Source organism: Bactrocera neohumeralis, chromosome 3 (assembly GCF_024586455.1).
Source record: "Bactrocera neohumeralis isolate Rockhampton chromosome 3, APGP_CSIRO_Bneo_wtdbg2-racon-allhic-juicebox.fasta_v2, whole genome shotgun sequence".
NCBI classification, from domain to species: domain Eukaryota; kingdom Metazoa; phylum Arthropoda; class Insecta; order Diptera; family Tephritidae; genus Bactrocera; species Bactrocera neohumeralis.
The window spans coordinates 72,800,724-72,819,858 of NC_065920.1; the positions used below are offsets into that span (position 1 = coordinate 72,800,724).

The following is a 19,135-nucleotide window of genomic DNA, read 5'->3' on the forward strand; positions in this document are numbered from 1 at the left end:
ATTATTTCGAATGATAATAAACATTCCCCCCAACTTATTTCAGTGTTTTTTAGTAAAAGTAGGGAAACTCGAAATGGTTCACTCTATATTTTATCACAAAGTTATTCGATGTCTTTGATAAAGAGGCAAAATGTACATATATCAGCTTTGTATGCACAGTTGGTGGGCTCGAGAATAGTATCACCACTCAATATCTGAGCGGAAAGTCACTTCTCTTTCTGAGGCTGCACTCTGGAACAATAAATCTAGCACTGCCTTAATGGCAGTAACCCTGGCTTAAAAACGCTACAGTAATCAGGAAGTCTGAAACTGAAGTTGATAATCAGTTTATACATATTACAACCCTCCAAGCTTTAACAGAACCGAAAGAAAGCTCACTGCTACTCACTTTCAATGGCTTCTAGCCACCCACAACTCCCTGCTGGCAAAGAAAAAGCCCCAAAGTTTACTTTGGCGACACCATGATACAATTGATCCAGTATGAAGTCAAAGCGTTCGATATGCACTCCCACAGAGAGTAGGAGGTAGAATTTGCCCGCAGTATAGTATGGCTGTCATAAGAATACTAAAATTCAATAATGCACTAAGTATGTTATTTGGCTTGCTTCGCAATAGCAGCATAGTCTTGTCAGAATTTGTGCTATAATACTCAGCTTGAATTGATATTATAGATTTTGAATGAAATTCCTTCTAATGAAAAAACATTTGAAGTTCAAGCGACAAATGTCACCAGTCATTAAGTTAGATGGGTGCTCAACTGGCAAATGTAAAAGCCACAACGTCTGAACGGAGACTTAAAGCTGGTACCACGGGAAGCTGTTAGCCCTTGAAGTTCGCACTAATGTGCTCTTTGAGTTTGGCCTCTAGAATATTGTCCTAAATTTTCACGTTGATCCGAGTAATAGTTTCGGAGATAAAGCCTTGAGCACTAGTGCGCTGGAGTTTAGCTAAGCTAAGTCCGCCATCTTTAAAGGAGTTTTTCTCGAAACTGAGTTTTTGAAGACGATTGGCAAGATTTCTCAAGAACTACTCAACCTATGGACGAAGGATTTTTTTTCGATTACAACTAATTGGGGAAAAAAAATATTACTGAAATTTAAATTTTTTTTCTAATGTTTGCCAAAAATCCAGCTTTTACTTTTTCCTTTGTCCAAGTTCTAAGTTAAGTTTTTAACACGTATTTTTCCACTTTGGATGATTCTGTAAGAAGTTATCCTGCCAACGCGGGCGCATCTGTTTTCCGAGGGGTCACCGGAAATGGCATCGCAATAGCCGAGTTTAAAATATTTTTTTCTAAAATTTTCGGAGTTTCGTTGTTAATAGTGTATGTTTGCAACAATAAAAAATTCTAATAAAATATTTAACTTTTTATATAAGAAAAAAAAAAAATTGTTGAAAATGTCGTTTTTACCCGAGAAAACCCATTTAATCCCTTACGCACTCACTTTTTAGTTATATTTAAACTTTCACTTAAAAATCTTTATTCTATAACTAAACAAAACTTAAAGCATTTCCCTTAGGAATAACATTGTTCTGTCATCAGTGTCAACGACTGTTCTCTTCTATCGCCAACTGCCCACATCCAATGGCTTAAACCATTATATTCTATATTATATCTATTTGTATGGTATCAATGTAATGTCTTTCTATTCAAATACACAATCCGCATATTGCTTATCTCTCAATAAAACGGCGCATTGCTGATTTCGAAAGCGTCTTAAAGAATTAGTGGCGTGAATTACCAGTAATTTGTTATTGCCGCCAGAGCTCAGCTATTTACGAAGAAATGAGTTTGGAGGGCACACAAGTGAATTGTCGCCTGAAAACGCAGCAAACAAGCAATAAAAAGTACAATGCGAATTCGCATAACTGTAAACGACAAAGCTGTCACAACACCTCGCCTCTTATTACAAATTTATTGAGAAATCTCTTAACCCAAATAGGCTTGTAGCAAATTTTAACGCCTTTTTAAGTCATAGCTTAAGGCAGTCGCAATCCAAAGCAAAATTTATTTACATATTTATATTATATTTATGCCTAAAATGTTTTGTCGCTTTAAGGACGCGTGGGAAGACTCGCTTTTTATGCGATTTCCAAAGCGTTTTTGCCCTTGAGTGGGCTTTGCATAACAATTAGCTGTGTCAAGTGGTGTGGTGTTGGATGTTCCTTTATATATAGAAATGTATGCATCTGTGTGTGTTGCAAAATATATGTCTTTAAGTTCTTAGGGTAATTAGCGCAAATTAATGGCAAACAACATTTGTCCAGCATTTTAATCATTCTTTCTATACAAAGTAACCGCGTATCCTGTCGCACTCGTTTTATTTATAGCTTTAAGGACATTATTTTATTGCTTTGGAAGTTAAAGTTTGGCGATTAAAATCAGGAAGTTGCTTAAATCAAAGGATATTAATTCGACTGTCAATCTGAGAAAGATTTGGCTGCTTAATTAGGAATTTTAAATATTTCAAATGATTTAATGCACATGTACATATAAATATATGTATGCACACTAGGGTGTGACTTACAAATTTTTAATTTTATTTTCCAAAGATTCAGGCTTAAAATAGTAGTAGAGAGTAATTTTAGGGTAACATGAAGCTTGAAGTGTTGATCTTACCAACTCTTAGAGGAGGAAAATATTTTAGATGGTATTCTCGGTATCACCTTAATATACATATGTATATACATGCTCATATGGCATTATTTTTGGAAGCGATATTTATTATCGGTACTTATTATTGTTTAACGGTATTTATTATATTTCAATTGATTTATCATTATATGGTTATAGAGTTATGTTAATATAAAAAATAAAAATGTCCCTATATGAAATTTTCATAAATATATTTATCGAGCTAAAGAATCAGACTTAAAACAGATCATAACAAGAAGCTGCAATACCCTTCACAAGTGCTTTTCTTAAAGCGAAAATGGGTACACAAGTATGAATATCTTGATTTTGATCGATCAGTTTGTATGGCACCTATATGCTACAGTGGTCCACTCTAAAGAATTTGTTCAGAGATGATTTTGCTTTCTCAAAAAAATAATCCACGTTAAATTTCGTGAAGATATCTCTTCAAATACAAAAGTTTTCCATATAAGAACTGGATTTTCGTCGTTCAGTCTGTATGGCAACTATACGCTAAACCGATCCGATTTAGATTATTTCCTTGGAGGTTGTGTTCTTGCCCAAGAAAATAACTTCTGCCAAATTTCATGAAGATATCTCGTCAAATAAAAAAGTTTTCCATAGCAGAACTTAGCTCCGATCGTTCAGTTGGTATGGCAGTTATATGCTAAAGCATTACGATTTGAATCCTTTCTCCGAATAATATATCGATTTCCTTGGTTATAATGTACGCCAAATTTCATGAAGATATCTCATCAAATACAAAAGTCTTCCATACAAGGACATGATTTTGATCGGTTTGTATGACAGCTATATGTTAAACCGATTTTATTTAAACCATTTCTTTGGAGATTGCGTTATTGCCCTTTCAAATAATCTATGCCACATTTCGTGAAGATAGCTCGTCAAATAAAAAAGTTTCCGATACAAAAACTTGATTCCGGTTACTCAGTTTGTATGGCAGCTATATGCTATAGTGGTCCGATATCGACGATTCCGACGAACGAGGAGGTTCTTGAGAAGAAAAGTATTTGTGTCAAATACCAGATCCATAACTCGAAAATTGAAGGTCCAGATGGACTTGGCTGCTTCGTCTCAACTCGTCACTTTGACAGGAGTTTTTAAGACAATTAAATTGTGAAACTGTCGTTGTAGGAAAACTTGAACTCCAGTGAGTAGTTTTACTTCCGATTAAGCCAATAACACTTTATCAAAAACTTTTTCGTTGCACTAGAAATATACTCAGCAATTCTCAATCAGTTCAATAAAAAATATTTATATAAAGATCGCTTATGAGTGAACTTTATTGTGGTGTTCATATAAATTCAACACATTTTTTTTTTTAAAGTTATCCTCAAATAGTGTGCCCACGATGGCCAACTGGCACTTACCATACACACAACCTCTCCTAACACTCTCGAATAAAAGCAATGACACTGTCATCATTCGCACTTAATATAATGAGGGAGATGAAAAGGCGATAGCCAAGCACAGTCCACTTCGCGTCACATTTCATTAACTTCTCCGCAACTCCGCCCCCTTTATGTATGTGTGACGTAAACAGTTTCGTTCTTATGCAATTTCCTCATTTCCGTTTTTTTCTGTCTTTTGCGCTCATTTCCGCTAACGTTATGCTAATTAAGTGCTGACGTGGTGAGTGTTAACACTTATTATTGTCAATTTTTGACAGCCAACTGTCAAAAGACCAAAATTACTTAATTAACGAAAACCAACAACGTGCACAATAACAAAAGCGATTACAACTACTTACTCACTTGGCCAAAAAACAACAAATACTTAATACTACAATAACAAAATTAGGTGTGGGAGTATGGTTGCGAGCCACGCTTTGATGATTTGGCTTCCCACTTTGCGCTAAATCGTTGATTGTTCATTTTCTGGCGCAAAGTAAGCGATAAGTAGCTGAAAATGGAGAGACAAAAGCTCAAATACAAAGATAATTAGACACAAAAGCACCAAATCAGCTACTTCGCGGTGAGTTTAAATAACAGTGCTGCTGGTTCACAGCGAATACAATCAGCGTACCATCTCTATGAGGGCATTTGTCGCCTAATTAAATTTATGCGGGAAATATTTTAATTAATAAGGAATCAGCAACTAATAATTATGGAGAGAAATGAAGTAATTATAGGCTTCTCTCCTGTGAAAAAAATGTATTCAAAGCTTTGGCGGTGAACAATTATTTAATTAAGAAAAAGTCGTAGATAAGTATGTAAAAACCTTTTGAAAATTAATGTTCAGGAAATTTATGTCTAGTCTGAACTGAAGTGAACACGAAAAATACATAAAAAATCATACGCGAAAATTTAAGGAGCTTTCATCTGTGATTGCCGTAGATGAAGCTTAAAACACTTTGTGGGCTAAAGCTTTGTATTAAAAAGTATTGAATTTTTAACGAACATGATTCTGGAATGACAAGAATTATACGAAAAACAATCTATCATGTATTTTTTATAGAAATTTTGCGTGAAAGCTTCTTAAGTTAGCATGACTTGGTCTTCTACTACTTTAAAAATAAGATAATTATACCTAAATCTGTTGTAATCGATCGATACCTGAAAACTCAAAGATCGAAAGATAGTCAACAATCAATGTGTATCAATATTAAAATTTTAAAAATTATGGAATGGGCTTATCGCTGTTACCAAAGCAGACGTCTTGGAAATAACTGAGCAAAGATTTGCTTTACATCAGTACTCCTTGCTATTCCCCCTTTCTCTTTTGCTACTATTTAGCAAAGGTACGAACCCCAGAAAGCTTTCAATATCAAAATCAATAGCAAAACCCTCAAAAAGCTTTCAATATGTATATCAAATCAAATTCTTTAGAACAATTTCTTAAAAACGTAAAATTTTTAAGCATAAGCAGATAGGAAAAAAATACTACTACTTATCAAAGACACACACCCTTTAAAGATAGATTAGAAGATATATTAGAAAGATTTTAACATTGCATCTCGAATGTGCTCTTAGCAACTGTAAACATTTTCAGATTTTTGCCTTAAAAGATCCCTAATCAGTTATAAACGTTTTCAAATCTTAGCTTAAAAGCGTTGAATATATGAGTATAAAAAGGTAATTTGAAGAAAAACACTACTATATATCAGAGACACACACCCTTCAAAGTTTTTATTATCAAAATCAAATACTCTAACCCTTAAAAGCATTCAATATCGAATTTTAATGTCAAAAGCTCTCTAAGCTGGTATAAAGCTATCAGATCTTTTTCAGCTTTTAATATCGCTTTTTACTTTTTAAAGTTCGTTAAGCTGGTATTAAGCTTCTAATATAGTGTTTTACTTTTAAAAGCTCTCTAAGCACGTATAAAAATTATCAGATCTTTGCTTAAATACATTCAATGTTTATACTTAACGAGGTAGCTAAAAGCAAACTACTACTATCAATCAAAGATACACATCCTCTAAAACTCTCATTATCAGTATCGTATACACTAACCTTAAAAAGCTTTCAAATTGTTAGAAAGTTTTCAGATCTTAGCTTAAATACGTAAAATTGCTATGTTTAAAGAGAACGAAGAACATTAAACTCATTTCTCTCAATTTAAAATTCCGAGTTTCACCTCTTAATGCTAACCTTGAGAGCATATCGCTTAAGTTATGCTCCTACAGCCACCACAAATAGTTACGAAAGGAATGGCGGCAAAAATGTAATGCTGAGCACTCAGAACGCTGACACATGAAAACCGCCAACATCTATCTCAATGTTGACTTAATTTGATAAGCGTTGAAGAGGTGTCAGCGCTGATTGCGACACCCTTGCCACACACATAGTGGCCACCTGCCTGCAAGCTCCACTGCCTTTTGACTGACAGCCTACACACAGCGCTGCAAGCAGGCGTGAATGTAACTGTCAACTTGTGGACGGGGCTTAAGCGAAATATGAATAAATGTGCGGTCATATGTTGACAAAGCCAACAGCAATTGCGAATGAAAAAAATTACAAGAAATTTCCTTAACAATGTCACATTAGAAATGTTAATATGTCAGCATTTATCACTAAGCGCGGACTGGCGTACGGAAATATGGCAGGGCAATAATGGTGAGGGCGGTAGGATCACCTAAGTCAACCACTCATAACACAATTATAGGCGCGCGGTGCCGGGTGCTGTGTAATTTGTTTACCGTGACACATTTCGCCTTGAATACTTTTATTTACGGCGACTTTTCTAGCTTCCGACATAATTTATACCCTTGTTTATTTTTTATTTTTTTTTTGCCGCACGTAAAATAAATAAAAGGTGTCAACACATTCTCAGCAAGCGCACAGCTGGTGTTGACGCCGTCGTCGCTGCGCTGAAATGATATATGACTATTCACTTTTAATTTTTAGTACTCATTTAGATTTTAATTTTTCATCGCGCCTTAAATCATTTCACCGAGATTGTAGGCAGTAAAGACCTAGCTCTTTCTTGTTGTTTTTTATAGAAGAACATGAATCTGTATATAACTACATGTATACTTCTACTTCCAGAGGCAACTCTCGCTCCTTGTGGATGAGTATTTTCTGGGCGCTGACGTCTGGCACAGGTGTGGCTGTGGCTTTGCTGCAAGGCGCCGCGGGACCGCTTATTGGCGTTGCGATTTCCGCGTCACTGCTGCCGCCTATGGTGAATTGTGTAAGTATCGCGGTGTTGAGGTAGCAATAAACAGGGGATATGATTTATTAAATTTTCAATATTGTGAAACGGAGAGTACCAAAAGATTTATGCGTTGGTAAAATTCAATTTTGAAAGTGACAAAAAAAATTTGATGAAATGTGTGAAATAGTGAAAAAAAAATTTAAAAAAAAGCATAACAAAAAAATTATATTAATTTTGGAAATATTATAAAAAATTTAAAATAAATAAAAATTAAATTTTAAAAAATTATTTAAATTAAACCAAAATTAAATCAAAAATTAAAAAAAAAATTTAAATAGAATACAAACTTTGTTAAAAAAAAGTTAAATTTAATAAAAACTTAAATAATTAAGTACTTTTACTAATTAGTAGGAGAGGTTTCGATTATAAAAATATTTATTTTAACATAAACAATTTAGGTAAAATTTTAAAAACAAAATTATAAAAAATTAATTCCAAAAAAAATTTATTTGTATTAAATTACAACTTTGAAAAAGAAAATTTTTAAAAATTAAAGAAATCCAAAAAAATAAAAAACAATTAAGTTTAAAAACAATTAAATAGTGTAATTATTTTTATAATTAGTTAGTTTAGAGGTTTCGATTTTAAATATTTATATACTTCAGTATTTTTAAAATTTACAAAAAAAAATATATTTTTCATTTTATACAATTTAGAAAAACTTTAGAAACAAAATTATGAAAAAATTAAAAAATAATTTAAAAAATATATTAATTAAATTTAAATTAAAACCTTGAAAAACAAAATAATAAAACTTTAAGAAAAAAAAAATTTAAGAATTAAAAAAAATTAAAAATTTAAAGATAATTTTAAAAAAAATAGCTTTAATTAAATTTTTGAAATATGAAAAAAATTTGTAAAATGCAAAAAAATTATATAATTTTTAACACAGACAGTTTTTAAAAAAACTTTTAACAATGAAAAAAATAATAATTTAAATTAAAACTAAAAAAAAAACAAAATTATTAAAAATTAAATATACGAAAAAAACTTAAAAAAAAATTTTATTTTATCATAAACAATTTAAGAGAAATTTTAAAGCGAAATTATAAAAACTAATTCCGAAAAAATCAATTTAAATTATATAAGACCTTAAAAAAATAATAAAAATTAAAAAAGTTAAAAATTTAAAGATATTTATTAAAATTTTAATTAAAATTTTTTTAAAAATACTTTAATTAAATTTTTGAAATATGAAAACAAATTTGTAAAAAAATTGAGAAAATTATTTCCAAAAACTTATTAAATTAATTTAAAACTTTTAAAAGTAAAATTAGTAAACATTAAAGAAATAAAAAAAATAATAACTCAACTTTGTTTTACAATAATTTTTTTATTAAGCTTTCGAGTTTTTTCAATTTTTAAAATTTAATTTAATTGTTTTCAAAGTTGTTTATGATTACATATATGTAATTTTTTGCAAACTTAATTAAATTTTTAATTATTAATTTAATTTTTTAATAATTAATTTTAATTAAACCATTTTTTCAATTTTTAAACTTAATTAAATTATTATTTTTATTTAATTTTTTTTTAATATTCAATATTTTGTCATTAATTTAATTTTAATTTATTGCTTTTGGAATTATTTTTGTTAATTAAATTAAATTTTTGGAATTAATTATTAAAATTATTTAAATTATTAAAATTTCTATTTAAATTATTATATTTTGGTAGATTAATATTATAAATGTGATGTTAATTCCTAAAGAATATTGGTGGATTTAAAATAACTTTAGTAATTTAAATAACTAAAAATTCAATTAAATTTGATTAATTTTTTTATTTTTGGATTTTTTTTTTAATTAAATTAAATTTTTGGAATTAATTATTAAAATTATTTAAATTATTAAAATTTCTATTTAAATTATTATATTTTGTTTTTTAAATTTCGTATTTTTAAGTTTAAATTGCATTTAAATTATTTAATTGTTTTGATGATTTTTTTATTGTTTATAAGTTTTTTTTTAAATATCTTTCAAAATAGTTTATAATAAAATAAATACAATCGTTTCGAAATGTTCATAAAACGATTTACGTATGTAAAAATCAAAGATCGAGACTTCTGATCGTACTAATTATTAACTATGTTGATGTATTAAGAACTTTATTGCAAAAAAATATTTACAAAAGGGTGGTAAAAAGTTAAAGCGGTCATCGAAGATAACCATACTTCCTTCCTTTGGACTTCCCGCAAGTATATCGCATCAGTTTAGACTTTTAAAGCCCAACCTCAAATAATAAATCAACCAATATTCTCTAGGAATTAATATTACATTTGTGTTTTACCAAAAAAAGTAATAGTAATGCTCAGAAATATGTAATAACACTATTTATCTAGTGTCTTCCGTCTCTAAATTCCTCACCATCACATTCTTAGCAGTCACATATGACTCTCCAAATGCCACATGTGAACGAAGGCTAAAAAATTATTTTTTTTTCTGAACGCCACACATTTTGGTTGAATGCGCGGAAATAATGTGAGAATAATGCGGTAGCGATGAATTATGCTTGGCAACCACTAAAACATAAATTTTCGCGGCCAAATTCATATATTCATGCCACATCACCCACGACAAAGTAGTGAAAGAAAGCGGAAGTGGAACAGTGAAAGGCAGTTGTTCAGCAAAGCAGCGAGCAAAAAGTGGTTTTGGTTATGCAAAAGCAGAGTGGCAATTGCTTTCTTTCACATGTGCCTTCTTTTAGCTAGTGTTGAAGAGAGTTATAATAACACAGGGTGTTTCAGAGTGAAGAATTGCTAAGTGTGTGTTGGTGAATGCCCAGCTACCAATAGATTTTCAATATTTTGAAATTAAGGCTTGTAAGGAATTAATATTAAGAAATGAGTTCGTTTTTCTTTATAACTAATTATAAATTTAACTTTATAAGAGCAAAGGTTTTTGAAACGTAAAGTAGTGAAAAAAACTTCAAAAATATTGATTAATAAAAATCCGGTTATTTTTCAAAAATTGTTTAAAATTGCCACGTGCATTGGGTTATGCTGAGAGCATATGCAAAGCGTGAATATACTCACGCATACATATTTGGCCGCGGGAATGCCTGCGCTTTAGTTGGCAACCACCGTTTTTCGCATTGCCAACTATATGCCCGTTATGCTGCTTGCGGTCTGCGGTACGGCGTTGGTCGCCTTTATTGTTTTAAGCATATGAAAGGCAAACAAGAAAAAACATTGTTGTAACAAGCCACAAAATGAGGTGACGAAAGAGAGCAAAATCGGCAAATAGAGAGGCACATGTCGGTCGACCAAGTCGACAAAATAACGAAAATAAAGAAAAAACTACAAAAGCAGAACACAAGTGAAATGGCAAACAAATGAACAAAAGCATATTGTCTCTTTGGCTGCGAAGTGTGTAGATAAATAGCACGCAGACAGACACATACTCGTATGAACGCTAGTTAAAGGAACTATAATAAACATGTGTGAATGCGTTTGAGTGTGCGGCGGCTTTACAAATATTTATGCGACACGAGCCGGTATTTGTATCACTGGCACAGGGGCCAGTTGACTGTGAGAGCTTCTGAGGGGCAGTTGGTGTGGCGGGCAGCGACGATTTGGCAATTTATTACACCAAATATGTGCCGAGCAGCAGCCGAGGAGACAGCGCAATTGTGGCGGCATACAATTCGAGGACAATGACTGCCTATTCAAAGCCACAGAAAGCGAGAAACCAAAGATAAACAACAAGAAAAAAATCAAAAATAAATGGACCAGCGCAACACAACATATTCGCACATATAAATAAATAAATAGTGAAAATGAAATTTATGCCAGAATATGGCTTTAGTAGCAATGCTGTGTGGCAACATTACATACGCAGCAGCGGAACCACAAATGTCCACGCGACGCACGATTAATTGTCGCACCGCATGTTGTTGGGCTTAGAGCAGGGAATGCGCAAGTGGCGCTGGTGCTTGCTTATGTGTGTGAGTGCTTGTGTTTAATGCAAATACTTGCGAACATGAGTGTATATATTCCTATACATATACACTTATGCGTACGTATGTTTATTAGGGTGTACTTTACTTCCCTAGTTTATGTTTTTTTGAAGACGTTCGATGAAGGTTTAAAATTATCCAAAGTAAGTAAGCTCTTCATTTTACCCTGAAGTGGATATACTAAATTGTCCAAGATGATTGTATCACCTAAAAGGAAACTTCAGAGAACCCAAAGGGTATATATTTATGGTAAACGATCAGCGTCCCCCGCTAAGTCGATTTAGTCATGTTCATCAGCATGCCCGTCTGTCTTTGTATATGCACTCACTAGTCCTCAGTTGTTGAGGTATCGATCTGAAATTTTGCACACATCCTTTTCTTCTTAGGAGGCTACTTATTTGTTGGAATCGTCAATATCGAACAACTTTAGCATATGGCTGTCATACAAACTCAACGATCGTGATCAAACTCTTGTATGAAAAACTTTTTTTTTTGATGAGATATCTTGACGCAATTTGGCATGAATTATTACTTGCGGTAGTCATGCAATCTGCGATGAAATTATTGTAATAGGACCACTGTAACATATAGCTGTCATACAAACTGACCCTTCCAACTAAAGACCTTGTTTGGAATACTTTCTTATTTCATAAAGTATCTTCACGAAATTTGGTATATATTCCTACTCAAAACCTTACTCTAATATCCAAAAAAAATTGTTGAGATCGCATCACTATAGCATATAGCTGCCATACAAGCGGAATAGTTGGAAATAAGTTCTCGCATGGAAAACTTATTCATTTTATGAGATATCATCACGAAATTCGACATGAATTATTGCTTGAAGCAACGATGCAATCCGAATAAATTGTTCTGATCGGACAACTATAATATATAGCTGCCATACAAACTGGGCGTTCCAACTAAAGACCTTGTTTGAAAAACTTTTTTATTTGAAAGGCAATCTTCATGAAATTTGGTAGATATTGCAAATAGAAGCATAATTACAATATATCAAGAAATTATTCAGATCGGATTACTATAGCATATAGCTGCCATACAAACTGAACGTTCAAAACCAATATAAAGATCTTTTTATACTACTTTATGCTATAAAAATGCGCCTGTCAAGGGTATTATAGCTTTCGCACATCACAGGTTATTGTTGTTATTGTTTTCGATTTATATTTCTGTCTAAATCAATTTACTTTTTCCATATATTTTATATGAGATTTTTTTCTTATTTTTATCTTTCGAAATAATTTTTTTTACATCTAAAGGCAATAAAGCTACAACTTTGAAGAAGTGATTTTCTAATACACAAATTTCTGCTCTACAAACAAGAAATGTTACATTTTGCCATAGAAACATTCCATCAAAAGTTATATGAAGTTCAAATTATACCTCAAGTGACAAGTACTTCGTACAATATATGTTGCTCATACGGCATGGTGTACTATAAGAATGCACGATATTAAGTGGGTAATGTCATATAACTATTTCTAAGCTTTTCTATGGAAAAAATATTTTTGTATTGTTCTTTGTAGTAGAATAACGCTTTTTTAAGATTGTAAATTTTTTCTTTCAGAGATAAAAAATTTTGTGAAAAATATCTAAAAAATCCCACATAAAGTAAATGAGAAATTTAAAATGATTTAGTTTATATTGAAAATAAAGTACTTGTTTACATTGAATCATTGGTTTTAAAGCAAAAATGTGAACTTCAGAGGACGTTAGCAAAGAAAAAAAAGAAAACTTGCTGAAATGCGGACACCCTTTTATATATTTATATATATACATATGTATATGCTTCTCCGCTTATGTCAACGCGCACAAAAGCTCGTGAGCTCGTGTCGCCTTGATTTATTCAAGTCATATCCTTAAGCTCGCGCATGGAAACATATTTTCACACACAGACACACACGGCTAGATTTACATTGTTATATAGTACATATTTAGTTAAATTTATTCATCTGTGTTTGTGTGTGCGCATTAACGCTTACAACATGCGCCCATTTGCACCGCACAATTCCACCGCATATTCACTCATGATTAAGTGATTTTAGCGCCGATGTTAAGCTGCGCAACAAACACACATACACATCATAAATTTACACGCTCACACGTGCTGCCCCTTTGCATATGCTTCTCAAATGTATGCATAAGCTTTTGATCGCTTGCACCGGCCGCTTGCATGCAGTCACTCCTGAGGTCATTAAATTCGTATTACAACAACACATATGCGCTCTATAATTATATAAGTTAGGTGTGTGATTTTGTGTGTGTGCGTTGCATATGTAGGGCAAGCGAATTCCCTTTCTACGCAAGCGTAGATTTATTGGAAGCACTCGCATTCTCAACGCCATGAATTATTGGCTTGTGGCCGGGGAATACGCTGGCATTTAACAAGTTCTCATGAGCGTGTAAATCATTGCAACTCTGGGGACATATTGGAAGGAAATGCAAATGCAAATAATTTGATATAAATTTTGGACTTGTGCGTTAACTTAGAAGCGCATAGTATGGAAGCGGGGTTGCCCTATTTTTGTAAAGATATGGAAATGAACAGCTATTCAAAAAAAAAAAAATTAAGAAAAATTAAACAAAAAAATATTTTTCATAAATTATTTATTTTTTCATGATTTTAAAATCAAAAAGTTTTGAAAAATTAAATTTTGCTCCATTTTTGTAAATAATTAGAAAATAAAAGCTATTCAAAAAAATTTTAGGAAAATTAAATAAAAAAATTTAATAAAAAAAATAAATTATTAACTTTTTCATGATATTAATTTTTTTTTTATTTAATTTTTATAAATTTTTTTTTGAATAGATATTTATTTCTAATTATATATATAAAAATTGAAAGATTAAATTTTATTTGAAATTCATGCAAAAATTTATAATTTATGAAAACGTTTTTTTATTCAAAAAAAGTTTCATAATTTTTTTATATTATAAATAATGGAAATTTCAATCTCCTCTAAAATTTGGTGAGGAGTTAGAAAAAAAATTTAAAAAATTGTTGTAAGCAAGTTTAATGAAATTTTTAGTTACACGCTTTTTTAAGATACTTTTTTTATAGATATATAGTACAGTATAGTATATAGGGTCTACATGTTCGTTTGGAGAAAACAGATTTTTTTTTGTTTACAAGAATAACAAAAATTTCAAACCCTTCCCTTTGTCAACTATCTTGGGATATAATTGACAAAAAACGAAATGGAGAAAACACATTAAAATAAGTGCTTCCAAAGCTCTTCGAATTTTAAGCTTTTAGAAAAGAGCCATGTGGAGCTTTAGATAACAAATGTCATTCGTCAACAGAAGTAAATTCTTCTGTAGTACACAAAAGGTAGCTTCAAACTAAATGACTAAAATTCAGTCTTTCAGGTCGAAATTTTTGACAAAACATAAGGCGCTTCTCTTCTCATCAACAAAAAATTCCATTAAAAGTAGAAGAAAAGCAAATCCATTAACCTTATAGTGAACGGTGAAGCGACAACTAAGGCTATAAGCGCCTATACAATGCTTACTGTGTTAGGTTATGCAAAGAGGCAGTAACTGGACTCTCGCTAGTAAAATAGGTAAAATGGTCATCAGAGTGCACTGTCATATGGGAAAAGAAAGACTTATTGAATTGCTGTTCGCATTGCTGAAATAACTTGCGAGTGAGGCTAAAAAGGCTGCTGGACACAAATGATAAAAGTTGTATGGAAAAAGACAAGATGGAAACACCCAGAGACTTTTCTCTTCACTGTCTAGCCTTTGAGATATTTAGATTGAAATACCTCTGCAGTATTACCTTCTGCGAATCAATGAACATAGCCCAAGCTGTCAGGAAAAACAGAGTTCCGGCGTTCTAAGATGTCCAATTGAATTCCCTATTACAGTCAACCTCTAAACCCAACGTAATCTAATGCTCACTTAAACAATGACTATGCACATAATGAGAACATTAAAGTTACAAAACTCAGACTCTTTTCCTTGCTCGTTACTAAGCTCTCATGCACTGCATTAGCAAATGCCTTCGTAGCCTTCAAACTACCGCTTGATAAATGATGACTTAAAAACAAGGCAATTATTCAAAATTTCTTGTAATCCAACTGCAACAGACAGTCAAATGAAAAATGTACTAAATGGCAGAGACAAGTTCACCAAAATCCCAGACAGCTACCAGTAAAAACGCCAGACATACGAGAGCAAAGCCGAACGCCTAGCATTAAATTAGCATTACGTTTAAATGATATCTAATTGCTTTCGAAATCCATTTGCGTAATTTACGCATCCCCCAAAATTTAAACCAGCTGATTTACTGTTGCTTTCATTAAGGTTGTGAGCGTTGGTGCACTTTCTGCTATCTGCCTGCCAATGTCGCAGACTTGCACTCATTTTGAGAGACGCTCTAGACGCAGTTTCGGCAACTTAATCTGCAGCTGCTTTCTTATTGCTTTCTCCCACCACTGTTTTACTTTTTTTTATAAGGCGACGGCTGTGTGCATATTTTCAACTAGATTTATGATAGTTGAAGTTTTGTGAGCAAACTCAGACGGCGTCGTAACTTGTGTAACTAGTAATCGCTCACTCTGTACTTCAATGGCTTTTGCATTTTCTTTAAAGCCACTTAGCAGTCGCTTAATCAACAAATTGAATTAGCTAGCCTAATTTATGATGTTGCCGCGGTGGTACTTTCATTTTTCTTTCGAAACAGTGGCAGTTCTTTTCTAAAGCTGGTTGGCTACCTTACGGCGAAGTTGCTAAATTTTACTCAAACTTAACAGAAAGTAAAAATATTAATTGCTCATAAATTAAGCACTTCTGAGATAGTTTTTGTAGCTTCGCAGACTAATTTATTTCTGTTCTTGACTGCTTTCTGAGATTAGAACATTGCATTGAAAATAATTTCAGATTTTTTCTTGCGCACGGTAAGAAATTTTGAAGAGTAAAATAACGAAAATTTTCTTAGAATTTGATTTGACAACTAAAATTTTAAGTGGATTTTAATTACGAAAACAAGTTTCAAATGAACCCTGGTTTTCAATCACTTGTTCTGCTGCTCAGAGGAATAACACTCTATACCCCACGTTGTGCCAGATTTGAGATATACATTATGTTGCCTACCTTTAGGTTTCCACATCATTTTTATATATTTTAAGCAGTGAAAAAAATAAACTTGACATTAATATAAATCGTATATGTTTCTAGATATAAAATTTTTGAACAATTTAACTCTATAACTTTCACTGTTTTATTGAAAAATAAACTTGACAAATAAAAAATATTTTCGAATCTCCTAAAATTTCAGAATTATGTTAACATAAATGCGTTGAATAAAATGGTCAAGTTCGAACATCAAATCGAGTTTAATATAATATTCGAAGTCTTAGCTTAAGTATTGCTCACAAACAGTAAGACTCTTGTACAATTATTTCGTCGAACTCATTTTACAAACTAAGCTAACTTAACTCGTGTTTCCAGCAAGGTTGATACTTAAACGATGAACTATGAGTTAGACTCAATACTACTGAGCTTAAAGCTGTAAGGTTAAACGCTACTCGCAAAACTCGGAGTTTGTCATATGAATCTTTTTGTCGAGCTCACTTTAAATATCAACCCATTGGCAAAAGTTTTTCCAAGTACGAAAGTACAGTAATGAACTTGTTTCAAAGAAGGAGAGCGTTGCTAAATATCGAAGACTACTTTTAAAATCTGAATAAGAGCCATCATCTCTTTGGATAAATAAGAAATTTAACACGAGTTTAATGGTTTCAGTTAAACACTAGTTATAAATTGTAAATAAGACTAATGAACGATTCTTTATAGTAATACAATAAACTCGATTTTAAGGTTTTGGTGTTAAACACTACTCTGGGTTAGACTCAAAACGACCTTATGTAGTAATAAATTTATCACGAGTTTAACGATGTGAAGTTGAATACGACTCATAAACTTCGAGCTAGATTCTCTAAAGATTTTTTATGATAACTTTTTTATAATAATAAATTATATACGAGTTTAAGGGTTTAATGCTAAAAACTACCATAAACTGTTAATAATAAATAAAAGTAAAAAATTAAAAAGTTTAAGGTTTAAGGTGAAACAATACTCATCAACTGTGAGTTAGACTTATTAATGATTTTTTATATTTCATGGTTAAACTCTATTAACAATATCTGAGTTAGCCTCGTGAACGATGTATATAATAATAAATTCAACATCAGTGTAAGGATTGAATGTTAAACACAACCCTTAAACTCAGAACAAGACTCAATAAAAAGTTTGTATAGTAATAAATGAAACTATTGTTTAGTGGCTTATGAGTAGTGTATAAACCCGCAGTTTATTATTCGCAAAATTACTTTATCATAAATGAAATTTTTAAACCCGAAATAATAAACTCGTTTTCATAAGAATGGAGCGATAATCAACACAGCTCTTAAATTCTGAGTTAAACTTCATTTTGTGCAGTAATTAAGTAAGTTCGAATTTAGAGGTTTAAACTCTAAACTGATAAACTCAGAACAGTTTAATTAACACAATTTGTTTGGTATAAAATTAAACTCGAGTTTATGGGTGTAAAGTTAAAGACTACTCATAACACAGTGTTTATAATTATTAAATACGAGTTTATGGGTTTATGATTAAAAACTATTCACAAAGCGGGAGTTTGTCATAAGATTATGCCTTTTTACCCCAAATCACAATAAATGAGATTTTAAAAATTCATTTTTAAAACAAGAGGAATAATGTTAGAATACCAATGTGGCTCGTAAACTCTGAGTTAGACTTAATTTCTTGTAGCAATAAACTAAACACGAGTTTACGACTTTCAATATTAAACACTACTATTAAACACCGAATATTTCATCCTTTCGGCTAAACTCATTTCAAAGACCATATTTAATTAACTCCTTTAAAGTTCAAACTAAAATTTTGTATTATAAAACGTATTCAATAATACTAGGGTCATCGCTATAAAACTTGTAAAAGTTAAAAAAATACAGCCTCAGAATAACGGCCATCCAAACAGGCATAAATCTTTCGGCAAATGGGACGAATTCAAAATTAATGTGACTGAGCGCGCTGACTCATTTTCATTCCCGTCACAACTGACTCACTAGTCAACTTCTTTGTACGCACACATTAACGACTTTTTATATGAAGGATACAAGTACGGCAAGCTACATAAACATAATCTTGTTTGCATATAACAAGTGGAGGCCTCTGCTGATAAAAGCTTCCAAATATTTCTAGGAATACAAGAAGAATATAAGAAATAAGCCGGCGTTAGGAAGCTGTTATATGTACAAGTCACAAATTTGAAGTATGGTCAAAATAAAAATATACAATAATAACGGCATTTGCGAACAACTATGTGAATGCCGAATCAACGCCTTTATTGAAATATAAATAGATTTATATGGGTTGTATATAGCACACCCTAAAAATTATGCTAATGGAAAAACTACAACTCAAAAATAATTGACTTCTTAGTATATTTTAGATATACTCACTTTATTTTCAAAATATTGGGTAGTCGAAAAAGTCTTTTCGTATTTTGTCAATAGATGTCGTTGCAGTCGTATATCTCCAGTTTGTACCAATCTCATTACGAATAAATTTAGGTTGGCTTTTTAAGCTTCATTCAAAAAAAAAATATCTTAGATAAAAGTTATAACTGTTCAAAAATTAGTGAAAAGAATGAAGAAATTCGCTATATATTGAAATTTTTGCTTCCGTTCTGAAAATTTCGACGTGAAAGATGGACCAAAAGTCGATGAAATTATAAAAAATGTTGACCAGGACCGTCACATAAGCCGCCATGACATCGCAAGGAACTTTACATTCATCATTAAACGGTTTTGA

At 31.6% G+C, this 19,135-nt stretch overlaps 2 protein-coding genes across 2 annotated transcripts in view; one reads left to right on the top strand and one right to left on the bottom strand.

Moving 5' to 3' along the window:
- LOC126752165 (uncharacterized) overlaps positions 1-19,135 on the bottom strand; it is a 565,185-nt gene that overhangs the window by 270,822 nt on the left and 275,228 nt on the right. The window lies entirely within an intron of this gene.
- The window catches only part of LOC126752170 (uncharacterized), a 122,968-nt gene that overhangs the window by 72,106 nt on the left and 31,727 nt on the right, over positions 1-19,135 (top strand). Inside the window, exon 9 of the mRNA XM_050462776.1 lies at positions 7,147-7,291. Within this exon, the coding sequence (XP_050318733.1) occupies positions 7,147-7,291 (145 nt within the window). The remainder of the gene's footprint in view (positions 1-7,146; positions 7,292-19,135) is intronic.